General features: G+C 34.2%; 1 protein-coding gene across 5 annotated transcripts in view; it reads left to right on the top strand.

The window, feature by feature from the left end:
* The window catches only part of LOC117174165, a 325,625-nt gene that overhangs the window by 159,134 nt on the left and 149,584 nt on the right, over positions 1-16,907 (top strand). For 3 of the 5 annotated variants that reach the window (XM_033362991.1, XM_033362989.1, XM_033362990.1), the window contains exons 2-3: positions 943-1,249; positions 10,637-10,982. In XM_033362991.1, the coding sequence (XP_033218882.1) occupies positions 1,138-1,249; positions 10,637-10,982 (458 nt within the window). In that variant the 5' untranslated portion in view covers positions 943-1,137. The remainder of the gene's footprint in view (positions 1-942; positions 1,250-10,636; positions 10,983-16,907) is intronic. The other 2 variants (XM_033362993.1, XM_033362992.1) reach the window with 1 other exon arrangement.

Here is a 16,907-nt window from a genome sequence, read left to right as displayed (position 1 = left end):
TATATATATACTATATATATTTAAAAAACATTTTATATATATATTTAAATTACCGTTTAAAGTTAAGTAAGATGTTACAATTCATTATTATTCCCCGTGTTTAAATTTCAGCTCAGTGGCTCAAAAATTTTATCTGGGGATATCGACCTTACACCTTTGATTCCGAAGAATCATCAAAGTCTTGAACGAAGTACAACGAATCGTAATCACTGTATCTTTTCTGTTACAAAATGTATATATACTTTATGTGTATATAGTTTATCTAAAAGTATATAAATACTCAGGAGTTAGAATATGCGCCAATTTCTCTTTTCAGTTTGATGCACTAATATCCCCCAAATTGAAAAATCTGAAAAATTCACAATAATAGCTCTTTGAGTGTCTATTATGTTGTGAAAAATTGAGACAAAACTTGTCTTTTATTACACACAAAATTTCAAACAACAATTTTTAAAAATTTGTTTAGTTTGAATTTCCTACCAAAATTTTTTCGAAAAAGTGATGCACGTTGAGAATAAATAAAATAAGTCCTGTCAACTTTTGCAGATTTGTTCTAACAATAGAAATTGAGAAAAAAATAAAAATGGATGCCCCCCTCTCCCCGCGAACAAACTCATCCAATATGGCGGCTAACGTTTTGGAATTTTGCGAAAAAATTTTTTTTTCTCTATGCTTTCAAATGACTGAATCAACATTTGATTGCCTTTCGGGGAACTTTTTGCATGCTTGCTCATCTTATATCCTTTCTTAATACTGAGGATTTTAAATTTATAATTGATTAAAAGTTGAATTGGGTTTTAGAAATAGAAATGGTCAAATTTTCAAATTGAAAGTTTTTTTTTTTTAAACACAACGCCAGTAATACTTTACCAACTTTATGACCTCAGTAATATAAGAAATACCAAATGGGAACTGTTGAAAAAGAAAACAAAATACCGACAGTGTGAACGAGGACTGTGGATTGGAGAATTGCCAACGACGTAGTGAGTCGGCGTGTGGTGAGGTGGCAAGCCAAGCGGAAACTACAAGTAGAAACTAAAATTTCACCGTGGCTCTGGTCGACGGCATTGGTGGCACGGTATTCAATCATTTCACGAGACCCTGTCTCTAACAGTGCAACCCTTAAATTATCGTCTGATGGATCCAGGGACTACCACTAATATCCGTAATCAGCATCCTAAAATGACGAGCCAGGAGAGCATCTGTAGCTGCAGCTTGGATGTCGATCGATCTGCATCCGACCGATCAGGTTGGCATTACATTTCTGCGAAAATTTTAAAGACAAAAAATATCCTTCATAACTTCAGAAAAGATGGGGAAAAAGGTCATAAAGCCAATTGCATTCAATTTTTCAAGTTTAAAGAGTCCTTACAACCTCGAGAATTGTTATGGCGTACAAAAAAAACTTCAAACCTAAATAAATCCAGTCAAAATTTATACATATTTTAGAAACGTATGCATGAAAAATACTCAGTTTTCTTTGCTGAATCTATTTTTACAACATCTAAAACATTCCATAAAATGTATCTCTTTTTTGTCCGTTCTATCTTGATTAAACTTGATCAAATAGCGTGAATATTAACAATTGAAAAAACAGAGTAATTAATATTTTTTTAAATTATAGTTCCTTGGCATTCTACGAATAATTTAAAGCTAAATTTATAATAATCCACCTGACCCTTTTCGGAAAAAGTCGATTGTTCTGTTTAATTAATTTCTAACGAAAAAAATTTGCCCAAAGTATCAAAGTTCTGGCTGATCTTACAAATATTCAACTCAAACGGAGGTAAACTCCTTTACTATTCAGCTAAATACCTCTCCCTAAACTATGTCCAAATATTCATGGTGCATTTTTTAATCGCGCGCGCATTGTCGTTTCGTCTCCTTACTATTACTTCATTATTTGAATTTTTTAAACTTGAAAGTTTAAATTAAGATTATAATTTGCCAATTAGGCACGTATACGAGTAATTTGTCAACATTGATTTTTTTACAATTCATATATATATATATATATTGTATATAGGTTTTTAATTAAGTTTAGTAAATTCGTCAAATTTTGGTGGGTAAGAAATATGATAATATTTACATATTTATTTATAATATTTACATAATTGTAAAGGGCCCCGCACACTTTACATAAATATACTGGAAACTCTGGCAAGAGCAATCCAGCTAATAAGGGCAACAAAATGGAGCTGTATATTCCACACTCTAATTAACCAATATCGCACCGTAATGACCATTGTCACTATCGCGGCTTCTGAGGAAGGACGTAGGGTTAAGTTTCAAAAGCGATTTCTCTGCAGAATGTGACTTCTTAATAGTATTGCATGTAGTATAGAGGTATTAAATGTAGTAATTGTCATTATAAATCTGGAATAATAACATGTTTTGTCTCTGTGGGTTTGACTGATCTATTGTCTTGTCATAACTAGCTAGACTACAAAGTGCCTTGCCTTTGTTCGTTAAACAGATCTATAGTATTGTCTTATCTGCCTTGACTACCAAAGTCTTTAATGGCTGCACTGGCCTTTCCTCTGATAATTTGACATATCTACAGTCTTTTATTCGTTAACAGAACTGTCTTTTACCTGTAATATTTCAAACACTATTTACATTGCCAGGACAGTCCCATGATTTTGCCTAATATTGCCAGGACACCATCATTTCATTGCCCTGACTAGCGAGACTGGCCTTGCCAGTGTTCCCAGTGTTGTCAGAGATTGTGCTGATCACATTTTATTGAAAAATCTGCATCTAATCTTTAAGTGTTCATCTTCTGGCCATATTCTTCACGTTCAACCTCACCCAACTATCTAGAAAGCTCTTGATTGTTTGGACTGGTGAAGATATGTAGTAATGTACAGAGTGTGGGGTCTTTTAATAATTTAACAGCTAATACCAAATTAATTTATAAACGATTAATTTAATAGTTCTTAAAATATCATGATACATTAAATACTAATAAATTTATAATTTCTTACCTACCACAATTTAAAAATGTATTGAACTTAATTACAGACCTACATTAGGATATGCATTGAATGGTCCAATATTGATAAGTTCAACTTTATAAGCATTGCTACTGACAGGGTTTTCCATGCTAAACAGGCAACGGAAAGATAAAAAGAGAAAGTCCAAAACCCATACAAAAAATTGTAAGCCTATTTAATGTTTTGAAACGATGGTCTCTTTAGGAGAGTCGTTGGGTCGCCACTTGAGCCGCCGCTGGGGGCCACGGCATGCGGGGCAGTGATGATAGTGAGCTGTGGGAGTGTCAAACTGATCCCATAATTAAAAATTCTGACCAGTAACAACATCTGCGACAAATAGTTAATAGTAGAAAATTAACTGTGCCTGTTCAGGATGCTTTGTCAAGCGTTAGCAATTAGTAGCCAACCATCTCAACAGAAATATCGTGGGAGAACGTCAAGTGGAATGCAGCAATGAAAGAGGATTTTATGCGTCTCTATTACGAAAGGGCTAAATATAAGTTGGGTTTTTCGGGAAAAATAGATAGAAGAAATTTCATTGACTCAGTCGTTTCAGTGGTTTTGAAAAGGACAAATGACTGAAAGGCTCCAGGTCTAGACATGGACAAGGTGTTTTCAAAATATTATCAAAGATCCACATCTGATTCAGGGCTTTATGCTCAAATGCTGCGTATACGTTGCCTAAAAAACTAGATGTTTGAAAGCGGTCTGAACTGCAAACAATAACCTGCCCCCCCCCCCAACGATTTATAATTGCCTTATAGCTGTAATTGCCGATGAAGTTTACATTTATTGTCACAAGAATAACATCCTAACAGATACCAAAAAGGATGTTGCCAAAAGTCGGAAGGCAGTAAAGATCTAGTCACCATTGATGTTGTGTCCATAACGCAAGCTAGAAAACATAAAGGAAAGTTGCATATGGCAAGCGTTCCCTTCAGTACCACATGCATCAAAGCACATAAACTGAACTCTTTGAAGAGAGAACGATCTGAACGAACTGAAGCTCTCAACTAGTTAAAAGGAGAAACTGCAGCAAAGCGATCCTTGTCACAAAGCCGTTTTACAATGATATCCGCATCGAGTAAGGACTATATAAATAAAGAATAGTCCATTTAATCACAAGAGAGTTAACGACGGCAGAGCTAGAGAATGAGAACCAGGATCATATCGAGGCAATAGCTGAGAGTGAGTTACATAAATATCCGGGTGTTCTTAAGTGTAAGGGTATTCAGCATATGATTGTCGAAAAGGATTGAGAGAGTTCAGTCGAATCGGCTAACAAGATCAGGGATATCAACACCTATGCCATCCTTGTCCATAGGCAGTCTTTTGGGCTCATCAAATGACCGAATACCGACCATGAAAGGTTGAACGGATCGAATGCACCACAGTAATATGGCGAGAAAAAGTATAGTTTTATCACGACATAGAGGGAGTTGGGGCGTTGTAAATTTCAAGCAACTGTGTGAATACAGCTGCGAGATTATTTTAACTGTAAACTTGTTCCACTTTGTAACATCATCGGTGAAGAAGATAAAAATGACACGCCCTTCAATTTGTCTTCAGGCGAGGCCTTGAATATCAGGACAGAGAGCATAGAAAAATTAGAAACGCAATGGAGACCTAAAGCTATTCAGGTCAAGTACTTTACAACGTTAAATCAACATGAACTGAATAGTGAGGCGTGTGATAATTGGCTGAAAAAGTGCTTCCTGTTTCCGGAAACGAAGGGAATCGTAATAGTGATGCATTACAGGGCTATCAGTACCAGAAACTATCCCAAGCACATGTTACATCAAGACGTGGCTGACAGGTGCCGATTATGTGGAAAAATTCAATGAATCCATCGAACACATTTTTAAATGTTGTGGTGTAATTGCTCAGAAGGAGTACACGCGTCGCCGCTGGGGAACAATCCCGCATGCGGGACGGAGGTCCAGGCAAAAGATAAGTGACAAGAGACATGATATCAGATGCACCTGTGGAGCATGCTTCGTTTTGGAGCCTCAACTGACCACTTTTTAGAGAGCGCTACTAGAGCGCTTCCTTTGGACACCCCTATGCGAAGAATCTGTGAAGCGCTCCTATTACGCTAATGCTCACTCTTTGGCTAAAAAAGTGGTAGACCTGTATAACAAAAACGCCAGCGTCTTTTTTTAATGACGTCCCCACTTAGTGGAGATAATAAACGAATATAATCTAGCACGCCAAAAATGAGCAATCTTTATTAATGAATTGCTGTGTAGGGTGGAAATTGACCCATAAGAAGACAAGTGTACCGTTCATCCGCCTCAAGTAGTGCAACTCCAGATGCTACGGCTGTAGGGTAGATTGTTGAGGTGTATGCAGAGACGCTAAGCCTGACGGAATTGACTCCGTTGTGGAAGTGTGGAGACAAAGAAACGTCCAGTTTTTGTTACCATAACGACCAAATACGAATAGGATCTTTCAGGAACAGGACTTTCTGCCAAAACCTTATATCGCAATGGCCTTAGTGGCACTCATGATGTAGTCGTTCTATCTGACTGAACGGCTTAAGAGGATGTCGAGGTACCATATCATACCTGGCCTCTCGGGGACTTTTTTCTTTTGTTCAGCGCTGGTCTGGGTCTCGAAGCTCTGTGGTTCTCCACCTGCGCCTCTTACATTATGTTGCTGTAGCCCATTTAAATTGAATAGTGTTTCCTTAAGAAATTTGTTTATGATATTTATACTAAATTAAATTAAATTAATTTTATTAATAAAGAAATTAGTTTTTAAGCAAATAAAATAAACTTTCCACGAAATAATTTCATTTTCAGTTAAAGAAATCAGTTTTGAAGAAAATATAATAAACTTTTAACGAAATAGTTTCATTTACAGTCAAAGAAATTAGTTTTTAAGCAGATAAGATAAATTTTTAACGAAATTGTTTCATTTCTAGTCAAGGAAATAAATTTTCAACGATACAGTTTAATTTTCAGTTAAATAAATCAGTTTTTAAGAGAATAAAATAAATTTTTAACGAAATAGTGGAATTTTCAGTTAAAGAAATCAGTTTTTAAACAAAGAAAATAAGTTTTCAACGAAACAGTGGAATTTCCAGTTAAAGAAATCAGTTTTTAAGCAAATAAAAAAAAACTTTCAACGAAATAATTTCATTTTCAGTTAAATAAATCAGTTTTTAAGAAAATATAATAAACTTTTAACGAAATAGTGTCATTTACAGTCAAAGAAATTAGTTTCTAAGCTAATAGAATTAATTTTTAACGCAATAGTTTCATTTTCAGTCAAAGAAATCAGTTTAGAATAAAATAAAATAAATTTTCAACGAAATAGTTGAATTTTCATTTAAAGAAATCAGTTTTTAAGAAAATAAAATAAATTTTCAACGAAACAGTTGCATTTCCAATTAAAGAACTCAGTTTTTAAGCAAATAAAATAAATTCCCTATCAAATAGTTGAATTTTCAGTTAAAGAAATCAGTTTGTAAGCAAATAAAATGAATATTCAACGAAACAGTTGAATTTCCAGTTAAAGAAATCAGTAACTTGTAGTAACGTAACGTTACTAACAGTTGCCAGAGTTAGGGCGCTAGGATAAAATTACAGACTTCAGAGCAGTAACACCGCACTTCAGAGAGGTAGATATAATCCACCATGGAACAGGAGAATGACAAATGAAATCAGCAAAATAAGATGCAAGCTGGGCAGACTATCGCAGTGTAGGCGAGTTAATATTAGACGCTACGATGGACAAAGTGATTGACTCCTTCCTAAAGAGGCTTTATGTCCTAAATGCTAAGCTTGATTTTTTCTCCATCCAAAAAAAGTATTGAGATGGAAAGTTTTAGTTAGTTTGTAGCATAAGAGAGCGAGAGCCTTACACCAACCAGCTGTAGCCGCACCATGCGTGCTGTAGTACCTGAGTGTTTCTAGTACTCTTTAATTTTAACTGTCCGTTGATTCTCATTTGTTTTGTATATGAAGTCATAGGAAACAAATGGAAAGTGAATTATTTTAAACAAGTGAGCTTAAAAAAATTTCATGGTTGGAAAACACCAATTAATAATAGGACAATTATCGTTTCTGGAGACTGATTCCTTTTGCCTCTCACTTTTTTAGTTGCTTTTTGACTTGAATCTTTTTGCCGTGATGTAGCGCATACTAGAGAGCCTTGTTATCCGCAGCTAAAACCACACGTATCATTCGCTTCGGAAACGTTAGCTTTTGCTTCGTTCTAATCGTTAATTTGCAGCATTAATACCTTATATTAGGCTTTTTTAGTAATTGTACTGTTAATTTTTCTCATACGTATATCTACTGTAGTAGTTTAATTTCATGCAATGCACTGAAAGATATTTCTTTCAACAACTCTTTGACATAATGTAAAGATGAAGGAGCTTTGTTCACCGTTATTTTAATTATTTTCAAAAGGTTGATCATGAGCTGACATCTGATCAAGAACAATATCTTTAAAGCTCCGAGTAAAGTACCCTAGCTTAAAAACCACTCCTTTGTACCCTGTCTTAAATCCACTCTGATTTTGAAGATATATTCGTCATCTCTACAGCTTGATATTTTTCTGAATAAAACTTTCGCTTAGAGAAGAGTAAAGAGAGTGTGAAAGTCAACAAAAAACTTTTTGTTTAAGTATTACTGTGAGACGCAAGGGAACCCACACCAAAATGTGAGAGGCAAAGGGACATACATCGAAATACACCCAGAAATGTGAAAGCCAAAGAGACTTACATAAAAAAGCACCCCAAATTGTTAGAAGTAAGGAGATTAAAACCAAAAAATACCCCAAAATGTGAAAAGTAAGGGCAGTCATCAAAGTGTACCGAAAAATAGATGTACCGCAACTGTTTATTATTTTATTATTAAATATGACTGAAGTTCGAAATGTTTCTAAACGAAAAATATAGAATTTTAATAAATGACTTAAAATCATTTTTTTTGGTTTAATTATCATTAAAAAAAATCCAATACATGCTTTTATATGGAGCTAATAATTCATTGTAACGTCATATTAATTGTTTTAATGAAATAATTTAGATTGGATATTCCGACCAAATTGTAACTTTCCTCTAATCACTTGGTACTTTGATTTTCTTTCATTAATTACTATTATTTGATGTCAGGCAACTGCATTTTATCTAGATACGTCATCTGAAATGTACGAGAAAGTTCGTGAGGGGACATAAACAAATTTCTTAAAGAAACGCGTAGTAACGTACATTACTATACTTTGAATTACAGTTACCCAAAAATTATAACATGGTAAAGCGCCTTCGACTTAACCTCCATGGAAGGAAGAGGACACTCCTCCTTCCAAGTATAAACAGAGTTCATACACTATTCAATTTAAATGTGCCACAGTAACATAATCTAAAAGGCGCAGTTGAAGATCCACAGCGCTTCGAGATCCAGACCAGCGCTGAACAATAGAAAAAGGTCGCCGAGAGGCCAGGTATGATGTAGTACCTCGACATCCTCTTAAGCCGTTCAGTCAGATATGACGACTACACCATGAGTGCCACTAAGGCCATTGCGATATAAGGTTTTGGCATGAAGTCCTGTTCCTGAAAGTTCCAATTCGTATTTGATCGTTATGGTAACAAAAACTGGACATTCTTTTGTCTCCACACTTCCACAACGGTGTCAATTCTGTCAGGTTTAGCGTCTCTGCATACACCTCAACAATCTACCCTACAGCCGTAGCATCTGGAGTTGCGCTACTTGAGACGGATGAGCGGTTATACTTGCCTTCTTATGGGTCAATTTCCACCTTACACAGCAATTCATTAATAAAGGTTGCGCATTTTTGGCGTACTAGATTATGTTCGTTTATTCTCTCCACCAAGTGGGTATTAGAATGAAACTTTTTCTTGTGCTATTGGACATCGAGTATTAGTAATTAATAAAACAAAATTTGAGAACTGGATGTTCAGAGGCTAGAACGAACTTTTTACGAATTTTTTGATATAAATTTTCGAATGCGTATACAGAAAAAATGCAGTGATCTGACAAGTATATTGGGAAAAGATTTTTTCTGATATTTTCCGACATCCAGTACAAGTAATTAGCAGAATGAAATTTGAGAACCTAGTTTTAGAGGAAATAATTTTTACCGTATTTTTGTGTAAATTTCAGAGTGCATTTGTGGATGATGCGCAGTCTTTTGATAATGATCTTGGAATGAGTTTTTTTGTTGTTGCCTAACATTGCATGAAATTAATTAGTTATTGCCATTTTTTATCATATATTGTATTATTATTACAATAATTAAATAAGAAAACATTTATTTAATTAATTTTCTTAAATTATATATTTTCGTTGATAAACGTTGCGAACTTCAGTGACATATTATTAACAATTGTTTTCCTACAGTGAGTTTTAAACTTTATAACCTTCTACAATTCAACCAATAATTGTTATCCTATTTTCTTTTTGGGATGTTTTTCAAGAGAAGAAAATCAATCTTTGTTTCTTGCTTACTTAAAAATAACGCATTTTTAAGAAAAGTAAAAAATATTCTTTAAAATGAAAAATCATGTCGAAATAATGTGGTTACCATAAAATAATTACTCTTATTGTAATCCTCGTGAAAAGATCTTTCCGAAACCCTCCTAAAAATGTAAAATCGGATAACTGTATCAGGAATTACGTATAGTTGAAAGTTAGCGGTCGGAGTGAATCGTTGAAAATTCGAGCCCCTGTATCATAAGCTAAAATCATAAATATTATAAAAGTGTTGGATTAATCAGGTAAATGTAAAATGTGAGTTGTTCATCGATTGAGCATTTTTCGTCAATTACACATTAAGCCAGAATTCAGACGATAGGAAATTTTTCTATAGGCTAAAGATGATAGTTCTTTTTAAATAAAGGTGCACCTAGCTATCTTCCGCGCAATTTACCCTTGACTCGTCTAATGGTATTTTTAGCCAATTTTTTCGTGAAAAATTAGTTATCGGAAAAAATATACTTTTTTCAAAAAGGCTAGGTTGAAAATTTTAAATTTGTTTTTAAATTGTTGGTAGGATGTCAAAGAACTGTGATAAAAATCCCATTCACAAACATCTTTTAGTTGAAATCGGTTCTACCGTACCATGTACCTCCATTGTTCTAGTCACAACACATGTCAATAGAAATTGGCCTACAAAGTACTTTTAAATATCGTACCACAATAAAATTATCGATAAAATTTGCATCTACTCTTTGAGAAAACTCTGCGCTGTACAAGAAATTTTCAGTGATATTTTCGAGTTGCATGCAGCAGTGTTATTCCCTTTGATTGAAACTAATGATTTAGCTTTACAAAATAGAGTAGTGCAGTGTTAAAATAATTCTGTAGCTTATCAATTCAGTCTAATATTATATTGTCGTGCAAGTGCTATGAAGCAAATTATTCGCGATATAACTCATTGGTTGATGTATTTTGTCCCTAAAAGGTATGAATATTGTATGTACATGAATCAGTACTATCGAGCAATAATGTTTCCTATTTCTAGTTAACCTAATTAATCTATTTCCAAAAAATACTTTTATTCTCTTTGACGATGATATATAAGCGGGACTTTTGAGTAAACTGTTTATATTTTCCACGGCCTATTTTGAAAAGGAATATCAACTAATTGGAATTTATCATTTCCAGAAAGAGCGATAGATTCTTTATCGGAAAAAACGTTACATAGCTTCAAGCTATATTGCACCGACGAGCAGGTATTATCAACGAAGAACCTACAAAACAGCAGAAGTGAAATATTGCCAAGTGATCACACTTGTTCCGAGAATAGTTCTACTTTTAAAAATGGCCAACACGATGGTGAAGCAGATCAGCTGACAGAGAAGAAACCTAGTTATTTAGGACTAGCCTGCAGCATAAGCGGATATTCTGGAATTAATAGATACAACAGTAAATTAAGAGAAAGCTTTCGATCCAGAGACAGCAGTCTAGGACCGTTGTTGATAACGAAGAAAGACAGTCCCGTACAATTTAGGTAATTAGTTAAATAATTTAATTTAATTTCCCTATATTACAACTCTGAACTGATTGTGCTTGCCGCACAGGGGGGATTTTTTAGGGGTTGAAGTTTGTTGCACAAATTTTAACAAATTATGACGAAAATAATTCACCCATAGATAGTTAATTTTGGACAATGTCGAGACAAGCTGTACGTTTAGCTGGGGACGCCACACAGTGGAACGAAACTTACCTTTGTGGACAAATTGATTTTCCGACTACAGTTTTCATCCTATTCAAACTTTTTTTTTTAAATTGAAGCTGATGAAAATCCGCATGATCTTATCAGAGCATATATTCAAACTGAGGCTCTATTTTTTTTAATTACTTGACAAAAATGAAAAAAAAAATATATTTTTGAATTTTGAAGAGTACTATTTCCAAGAGAATACTCATATTCATTTCCAAATACCCAGAATGAGTAGAAGAAATATCTAGTACAATTTTCCAGTACCGTAGGATAAATTAAAAACTATATTTAATTTGTTATAAACAAATCAGTGGATGGAAATGGTTTCATATGGTTTTACGGTGTATGGTCCCTTGATTCTTACTGGATTTTCTCAATTGATCAACAAAAATAATTTTTGTGTCATACCCATGAGGAATCACGAATAAAAAATCATTATTATAAACAAATAAAGAAAACAATTTTTGGCTTCAGCTTTTGGTGACGAAAAGAATAGTCATTTTCCATGAAATTAGCTCCATAGAGCTCGCGAATGATACTTAGTTATCGTATCTGCTCATGTAATAACAATTCGCAATCGTTCAAACGATCTTAGTTAACAATTGCATTCTTCGCCTATTTTTTGTCACACAAACTCCATTCTTTGGATATATTTAATTGTTAATGACTGATCTTCGAATAACGTTAGAGGATTTGGATGAATAATAACGACTGCGATTGTTATAAACAGTTTCATGAACATCTTCTACTCATCTTTTCTATTCGTCATGGCATGGATAGCGTTTTCCACCCAGAATCAACTGCAGATCACTAATTGATGATAGTTGTTATTGTTTATCCAAATCCCCTAACGTTATTCGACTAAACTTATCTCGGAAATGCGAGTTTAAAGGACAATCGTCGTTTAATTATAAGTTAAGATAACCTACAGGAGTTTCCAGCCTATGCATTAGTGCAACTTAACCCATGATGGTCACACTTCAGTATAATATCATATAGGTCACAGTGGGTAAAAATCACCCAAGCTCTAAAAAACTAAGATCCTGCAGTAATATTGAGTTCTAAGAATCTAAAAAAAGGTATGTAGGTATTCTTGAAGGTTTTTAAAAACAGGTTTAATAGTTTTGTCACTAAAATTGTCCATTAAAATATTGTAACATACCAGCAAAATTGAAGTAATTAACCGGCTTTACAAAGAGTTTGAGAAATTTTGTGGGTGAATTTCACCCACGGTGACCATCTAAGGTTAATCAAGTTCAGCCTATCTCATAGTACTCTATTATAACACTTGATATTCCTTTTTAAAAAACTATTAAATAATTTTTTTAAATCACTTACTTTACTTCATTTTCCTTTTTATTTAGGTGGAACGTCCTCCTGTCTAGCCGCCTTTATAATTTTGTGTGTTCTTCTCTCTTTTTTTTGTTTGCTTTCTTTTACGGTTTCTGTCTCTTCTGATGGAAACCATTTAAAAGTCTTTTTTTTTACTGAACTTTTTCACTACACAACACTATAAGTAATGGTAACTAAAAACGTAATTAAGCAGCAGTAAAAAATACACAATGAATACTAAAAACGTGGCCTTTAAACAAATTTGTTTTTAAGCTAACAGGTAACTATATATGATATACAGCGGCACGCTCTCAGTCCAATCAATCATATTAGTAGTTAATCCGCGCTTTTTCCTGCAATTTTCTAACAGTTTCACACAAGTAGATTGCTGAAGTAATTTAACCACCAATATTGGTGGAATGTTCCGTGATGTGTCATTATTAGCAAAAACTCTAAGGCGGTAAATTTACAAAATATTTTTTGTGAGGGGCACCTCTAAAGCAGCAGAAATCTGACAGAAAGTAGCGGGCAAATCATCTAACTGTTTGACCGGTAAGCCGTGAACCTCAAGTGTTGTAAAAAGTGCATTTTGTTCTAAGTAGTCACATCTATTCATTAAACTAGAAATTTGAGTCTTCAAAACTTTGATTTCATCTGAAGCAGATTCAGAATTCGCTTGAAGCTTTATGATATCTGCCACGTTCAAGGATGTGGTCTCCTCGAATACCGCAATGCGGGAAGTATTTTTGACATCAATTTTTATTTCCATGATGGCCAATTCAAATGAATTATTAAATGCCATTTGTTTGGCCTCAAAATTCTGCAACAAGGTAGGGATTTTTAGAAGGCCAGGCTCCTGCCCCTTAGCAACAGCATTGGTGATTAGTGCTTCAACTTCTGGCCCCAGCGAGGCAGAAGACATCCCTGGCTTACTGATATCTCCCTCAGATGAAACAGAGAGAAGAGACCCTCTATGAGGAGTACTTTCTTTGCCTAAAGATTGAAAGCAATTAGTGCAGTTCCAAACCTTTTGTTTTTTGCTGATACTGTCAATGTCCTTAGTTGCCAAATTCAGACAGGTCACATGTGACAATGCACTACACTTTCCACAATCTAGCGAATCTGTCGACCCTCTCACTATTAATCCATTACAAATCGCGCATGCCACCATCTTGAAAACGTAACCCGCACAAAGTTCCAATTTAGAAAGATAAAATAAACCAATTTACTGAATTAAAGAAACAAAAAAAATGTCTATATTTGTTCCTTAGAGTAAGCATGCCACCACTAAACATTCATAGCACCTTCACTTCTTTATAATATCGGTAATTTAACTAATATAACGGAGCGATAGAACACACGTCATATTGCAAACGACCAGGGCCGTACCTTCTTTACATTAGAATTTTCTATCAAAAACAATCGAGATGAACAATCTGTCGTTGCTGCATAAACTTTTAAGTAGAAGATATTTGAAATGTTGACATATTTCAAAAGAAAATGAGCACTTGATTTACTTTGACTTCATTATTTTTATTAATCATTTTATTGTATATATTTTAAGCTTTATATAGATATTTTCATAAATAAAAACGTATAACATTTTCAAAAAGACATGACATGTTTTTTTTTTAATTTGACGTTTTTTAAAACTTTTAATTGTTTTTTATATAAAAATAAATCATAAAAGCACGCAATCCCTTTTATATTTATTTTAATGGAAAATTTAGAAGAAAAATATCTTATGCCACTCTTACCCAAAAATCGCAACTTCGACACAATTTTTGGTTCTCGTGGCATTAAATACTGTTCGACACTTGTATGCACGCTGATAATTTACTGAACTAAATAACTAAATAATCAACTTTCACACCCGTATGTACTATTAATGTACTAATAAGGATTGAAAATTAGGAAAATTATTCTTTTTCCCATGTAGAGTGGTTTTAATGTTTCATATTAGTTTAGCTGCACAAAGCTAAGTGCCAAAAAGTTGGTCGCTAACTTTTCGTATGCCAAACAGTATATTGCGCTAAAAATAAGAAAAAATAAAGATGAGTTTATTTCTCCGATTAATTAACACCTGTATTAATGGCAAGACTCAAGCTGGGGCTACATGCTGTCCGTAGGGCAATTTTTTTAGAATAAGTATAAGACGTGACAAATTAAGTTAATCATCTTTTAATGCTTATTAGTTACCTTATTACATGTTTTTAAGTTTTGTTCATTAAAAATACACGCGTTTGTACTAGGTTTTCGGGATTTTGAACTTTCACAAAAATGGTTTTCGGCATTTTAACTTTTCGGTAAAATGAATTTTCGGTGTTTTTAATTTTCGGTACAATGATTTTTCGGTATAATGACTCTTCGGTATTACGGTTTTCTATAATTTGAAAATTCTGAGAATTTGTTTCCGACTATTTGAATTTTCATATTTTTCACTTTCGATATTTTAACTTTCGGTACCTCGATTGTCGCCATACTAGTTTTCGATACTTTGAATATTCGGAAAAGTGACCTACACTCACGTACAAGTATTTTTGAGTATATTTTACTTACGGTTCTTAAGAAGCTGATACCTCTGTAAGTATTGTAGTTGATTTTATCTCGCTTTCTTTTGTATATTGGTACGATAATCGCTTTTTTCCAGTTGTCTGGGACTTCTCCCATCTCGATACATAAATTTATCAATTCGCACAGTCTACGAGGTAATTACTTACCACAGTATTTAAGCATTTCAGCATTTCAGCGATAATACTTTTTACACCACCAGCCTTATCGTTTTTTAAAGATGCTAATTATATCCCTAACCTAAGTGACACAAAATTTCTCAAATGAGTTTTCTAACGCATCATCTTCTACCTTGCAGTTGTGGTGCCCTTGAGATTAATCCCCAAATAATTTCCTAAAAGTGTCTCTCCAAGCATCTATTATCCCATCTGTATCATATAGCATTTTACCTTTGCTATTTCTCATGCTGACAAACTCTGTCCTTTTACATCCTTTCATATTTTTTAAAGCAGTTTATTCCTTCCTTCACAGTCGTTTTGTATTTTCTTTTCTTCTGCTGCTTTAATATTATCTTTACTTTCCTTAATTAATTGTTTGAGTATTCTCTTTTTGTGTCTGCAATCATTTATACGTTTATTTCTTTCCTCATTATTACGACCTGCGATTTTCAAAACTTCCATGTACGCTTCTTTCTTTGCATTTTGGGTAGTCTGAATTTCATCATTCCACCACGCATCACCAGACATTCTTCCTACAACCGCGGTACGACACACTTCAGTCGCTCTCCTAACTATAACGTCGTCGATAGAAGCCGATGCGCCCTCTATATTTTTATTGTCGATCAGCGCCTTCCACATTTTCTCACCTGTCCGTTCGTTTATCTTATTCTGAAAGTCTATTCGCATTTCTGGTTTCTGTAAATTCTCAATCTCGATTCGCGTTTGTTTCGTTTTTGTTTTTGTTCTTGTATTTCCTCTTCATTCCTGACATAAGTTTATTTTTGAGACTAGCATCATAAGCCAACTAATCTATCTCCGTTATAATTATTTCTTAGCTTCCCAAAATTACCTAGGACCCTTTCTGTATCCTCATCTTGGATGCCCACCCATCCATTAATATCTCATAAGAGAATTATTCTTTCAACATGATCGCAAGTACTTGTTGTCTCATTTAAAGTCTCCCGTAAGGCGTCTTTTACTTCTCTCGGATCACTGTCAACTAGGGCGTAGCATGCTATGATAAATAATCTTCTGATACCTACTTTAATGCTAACCTACAGCAATCTAGGAGATACAAAATCATGATCTTGGAGGTGTTTTTTCGATCTTTCTTTCGTAATCATATCTACTCTTTGCCTACCATGTGATTCACTATCTACTTTCAACACCCTATTTTCTATGCTTCTACAATCGAATGCCTTTCTCTTTGTTCCATGTACAAATAAAATATATAGTTTCCTTATGTGCATAGTTCTTGTAATTCTATTACCTAAAGATCATTCATCACTCTAGCATTCCAAACACCCAGTCTCCATTTATTCGCCTGAAAATTGACCTTTACATTTACCGTGCGCCTGCGTTTTGTAAATTAAAGTTGCAGTCTATTTCGAGGCTCTTTATTGTTTGAATTATTCACTGTTTAAATTGTACGCCCCACTACCACCTTTATGCTATAGGTTTATTTTGCGAGTGGAAATCATGTCATGCAGTGAGTCGTCATATGTTGGAGAGTCTTGCTATAACGTCAGTCCAAAATAACTTCCGTTGATGAAACGTGAGAGCGGGGGCAAAACTGGAACCGAGAGAGTCGTCGTTGGTTGGTGTTTTATGCTGAGAAGGTCTCTAACCTCCAGCAGCGTTGTTGAGTTAG

The sequence above is a fragment of the Belonocnema kinseyi genome, chromosome 6 (genome assembly GCF_010883055.1).
Source record: "Belonocnema kinseyi isolate 2016_QV_RU_SX_M_011 chromosome 6, B_treatae_v1, whole genome shotgun sequence".
Classification (NCBI taxonomy): Eukaryota; Metazoa; Arthropoda; class Insecta; order Hymenoptera; family Cynipidae; genus Belonocnema; species Belonocnema kinseyi.
The sequence above is the reverse complement of the archived record's forward strand: the minus strand, read 5'-3'. Positions and strand labels throughout refer to the sequence as shown.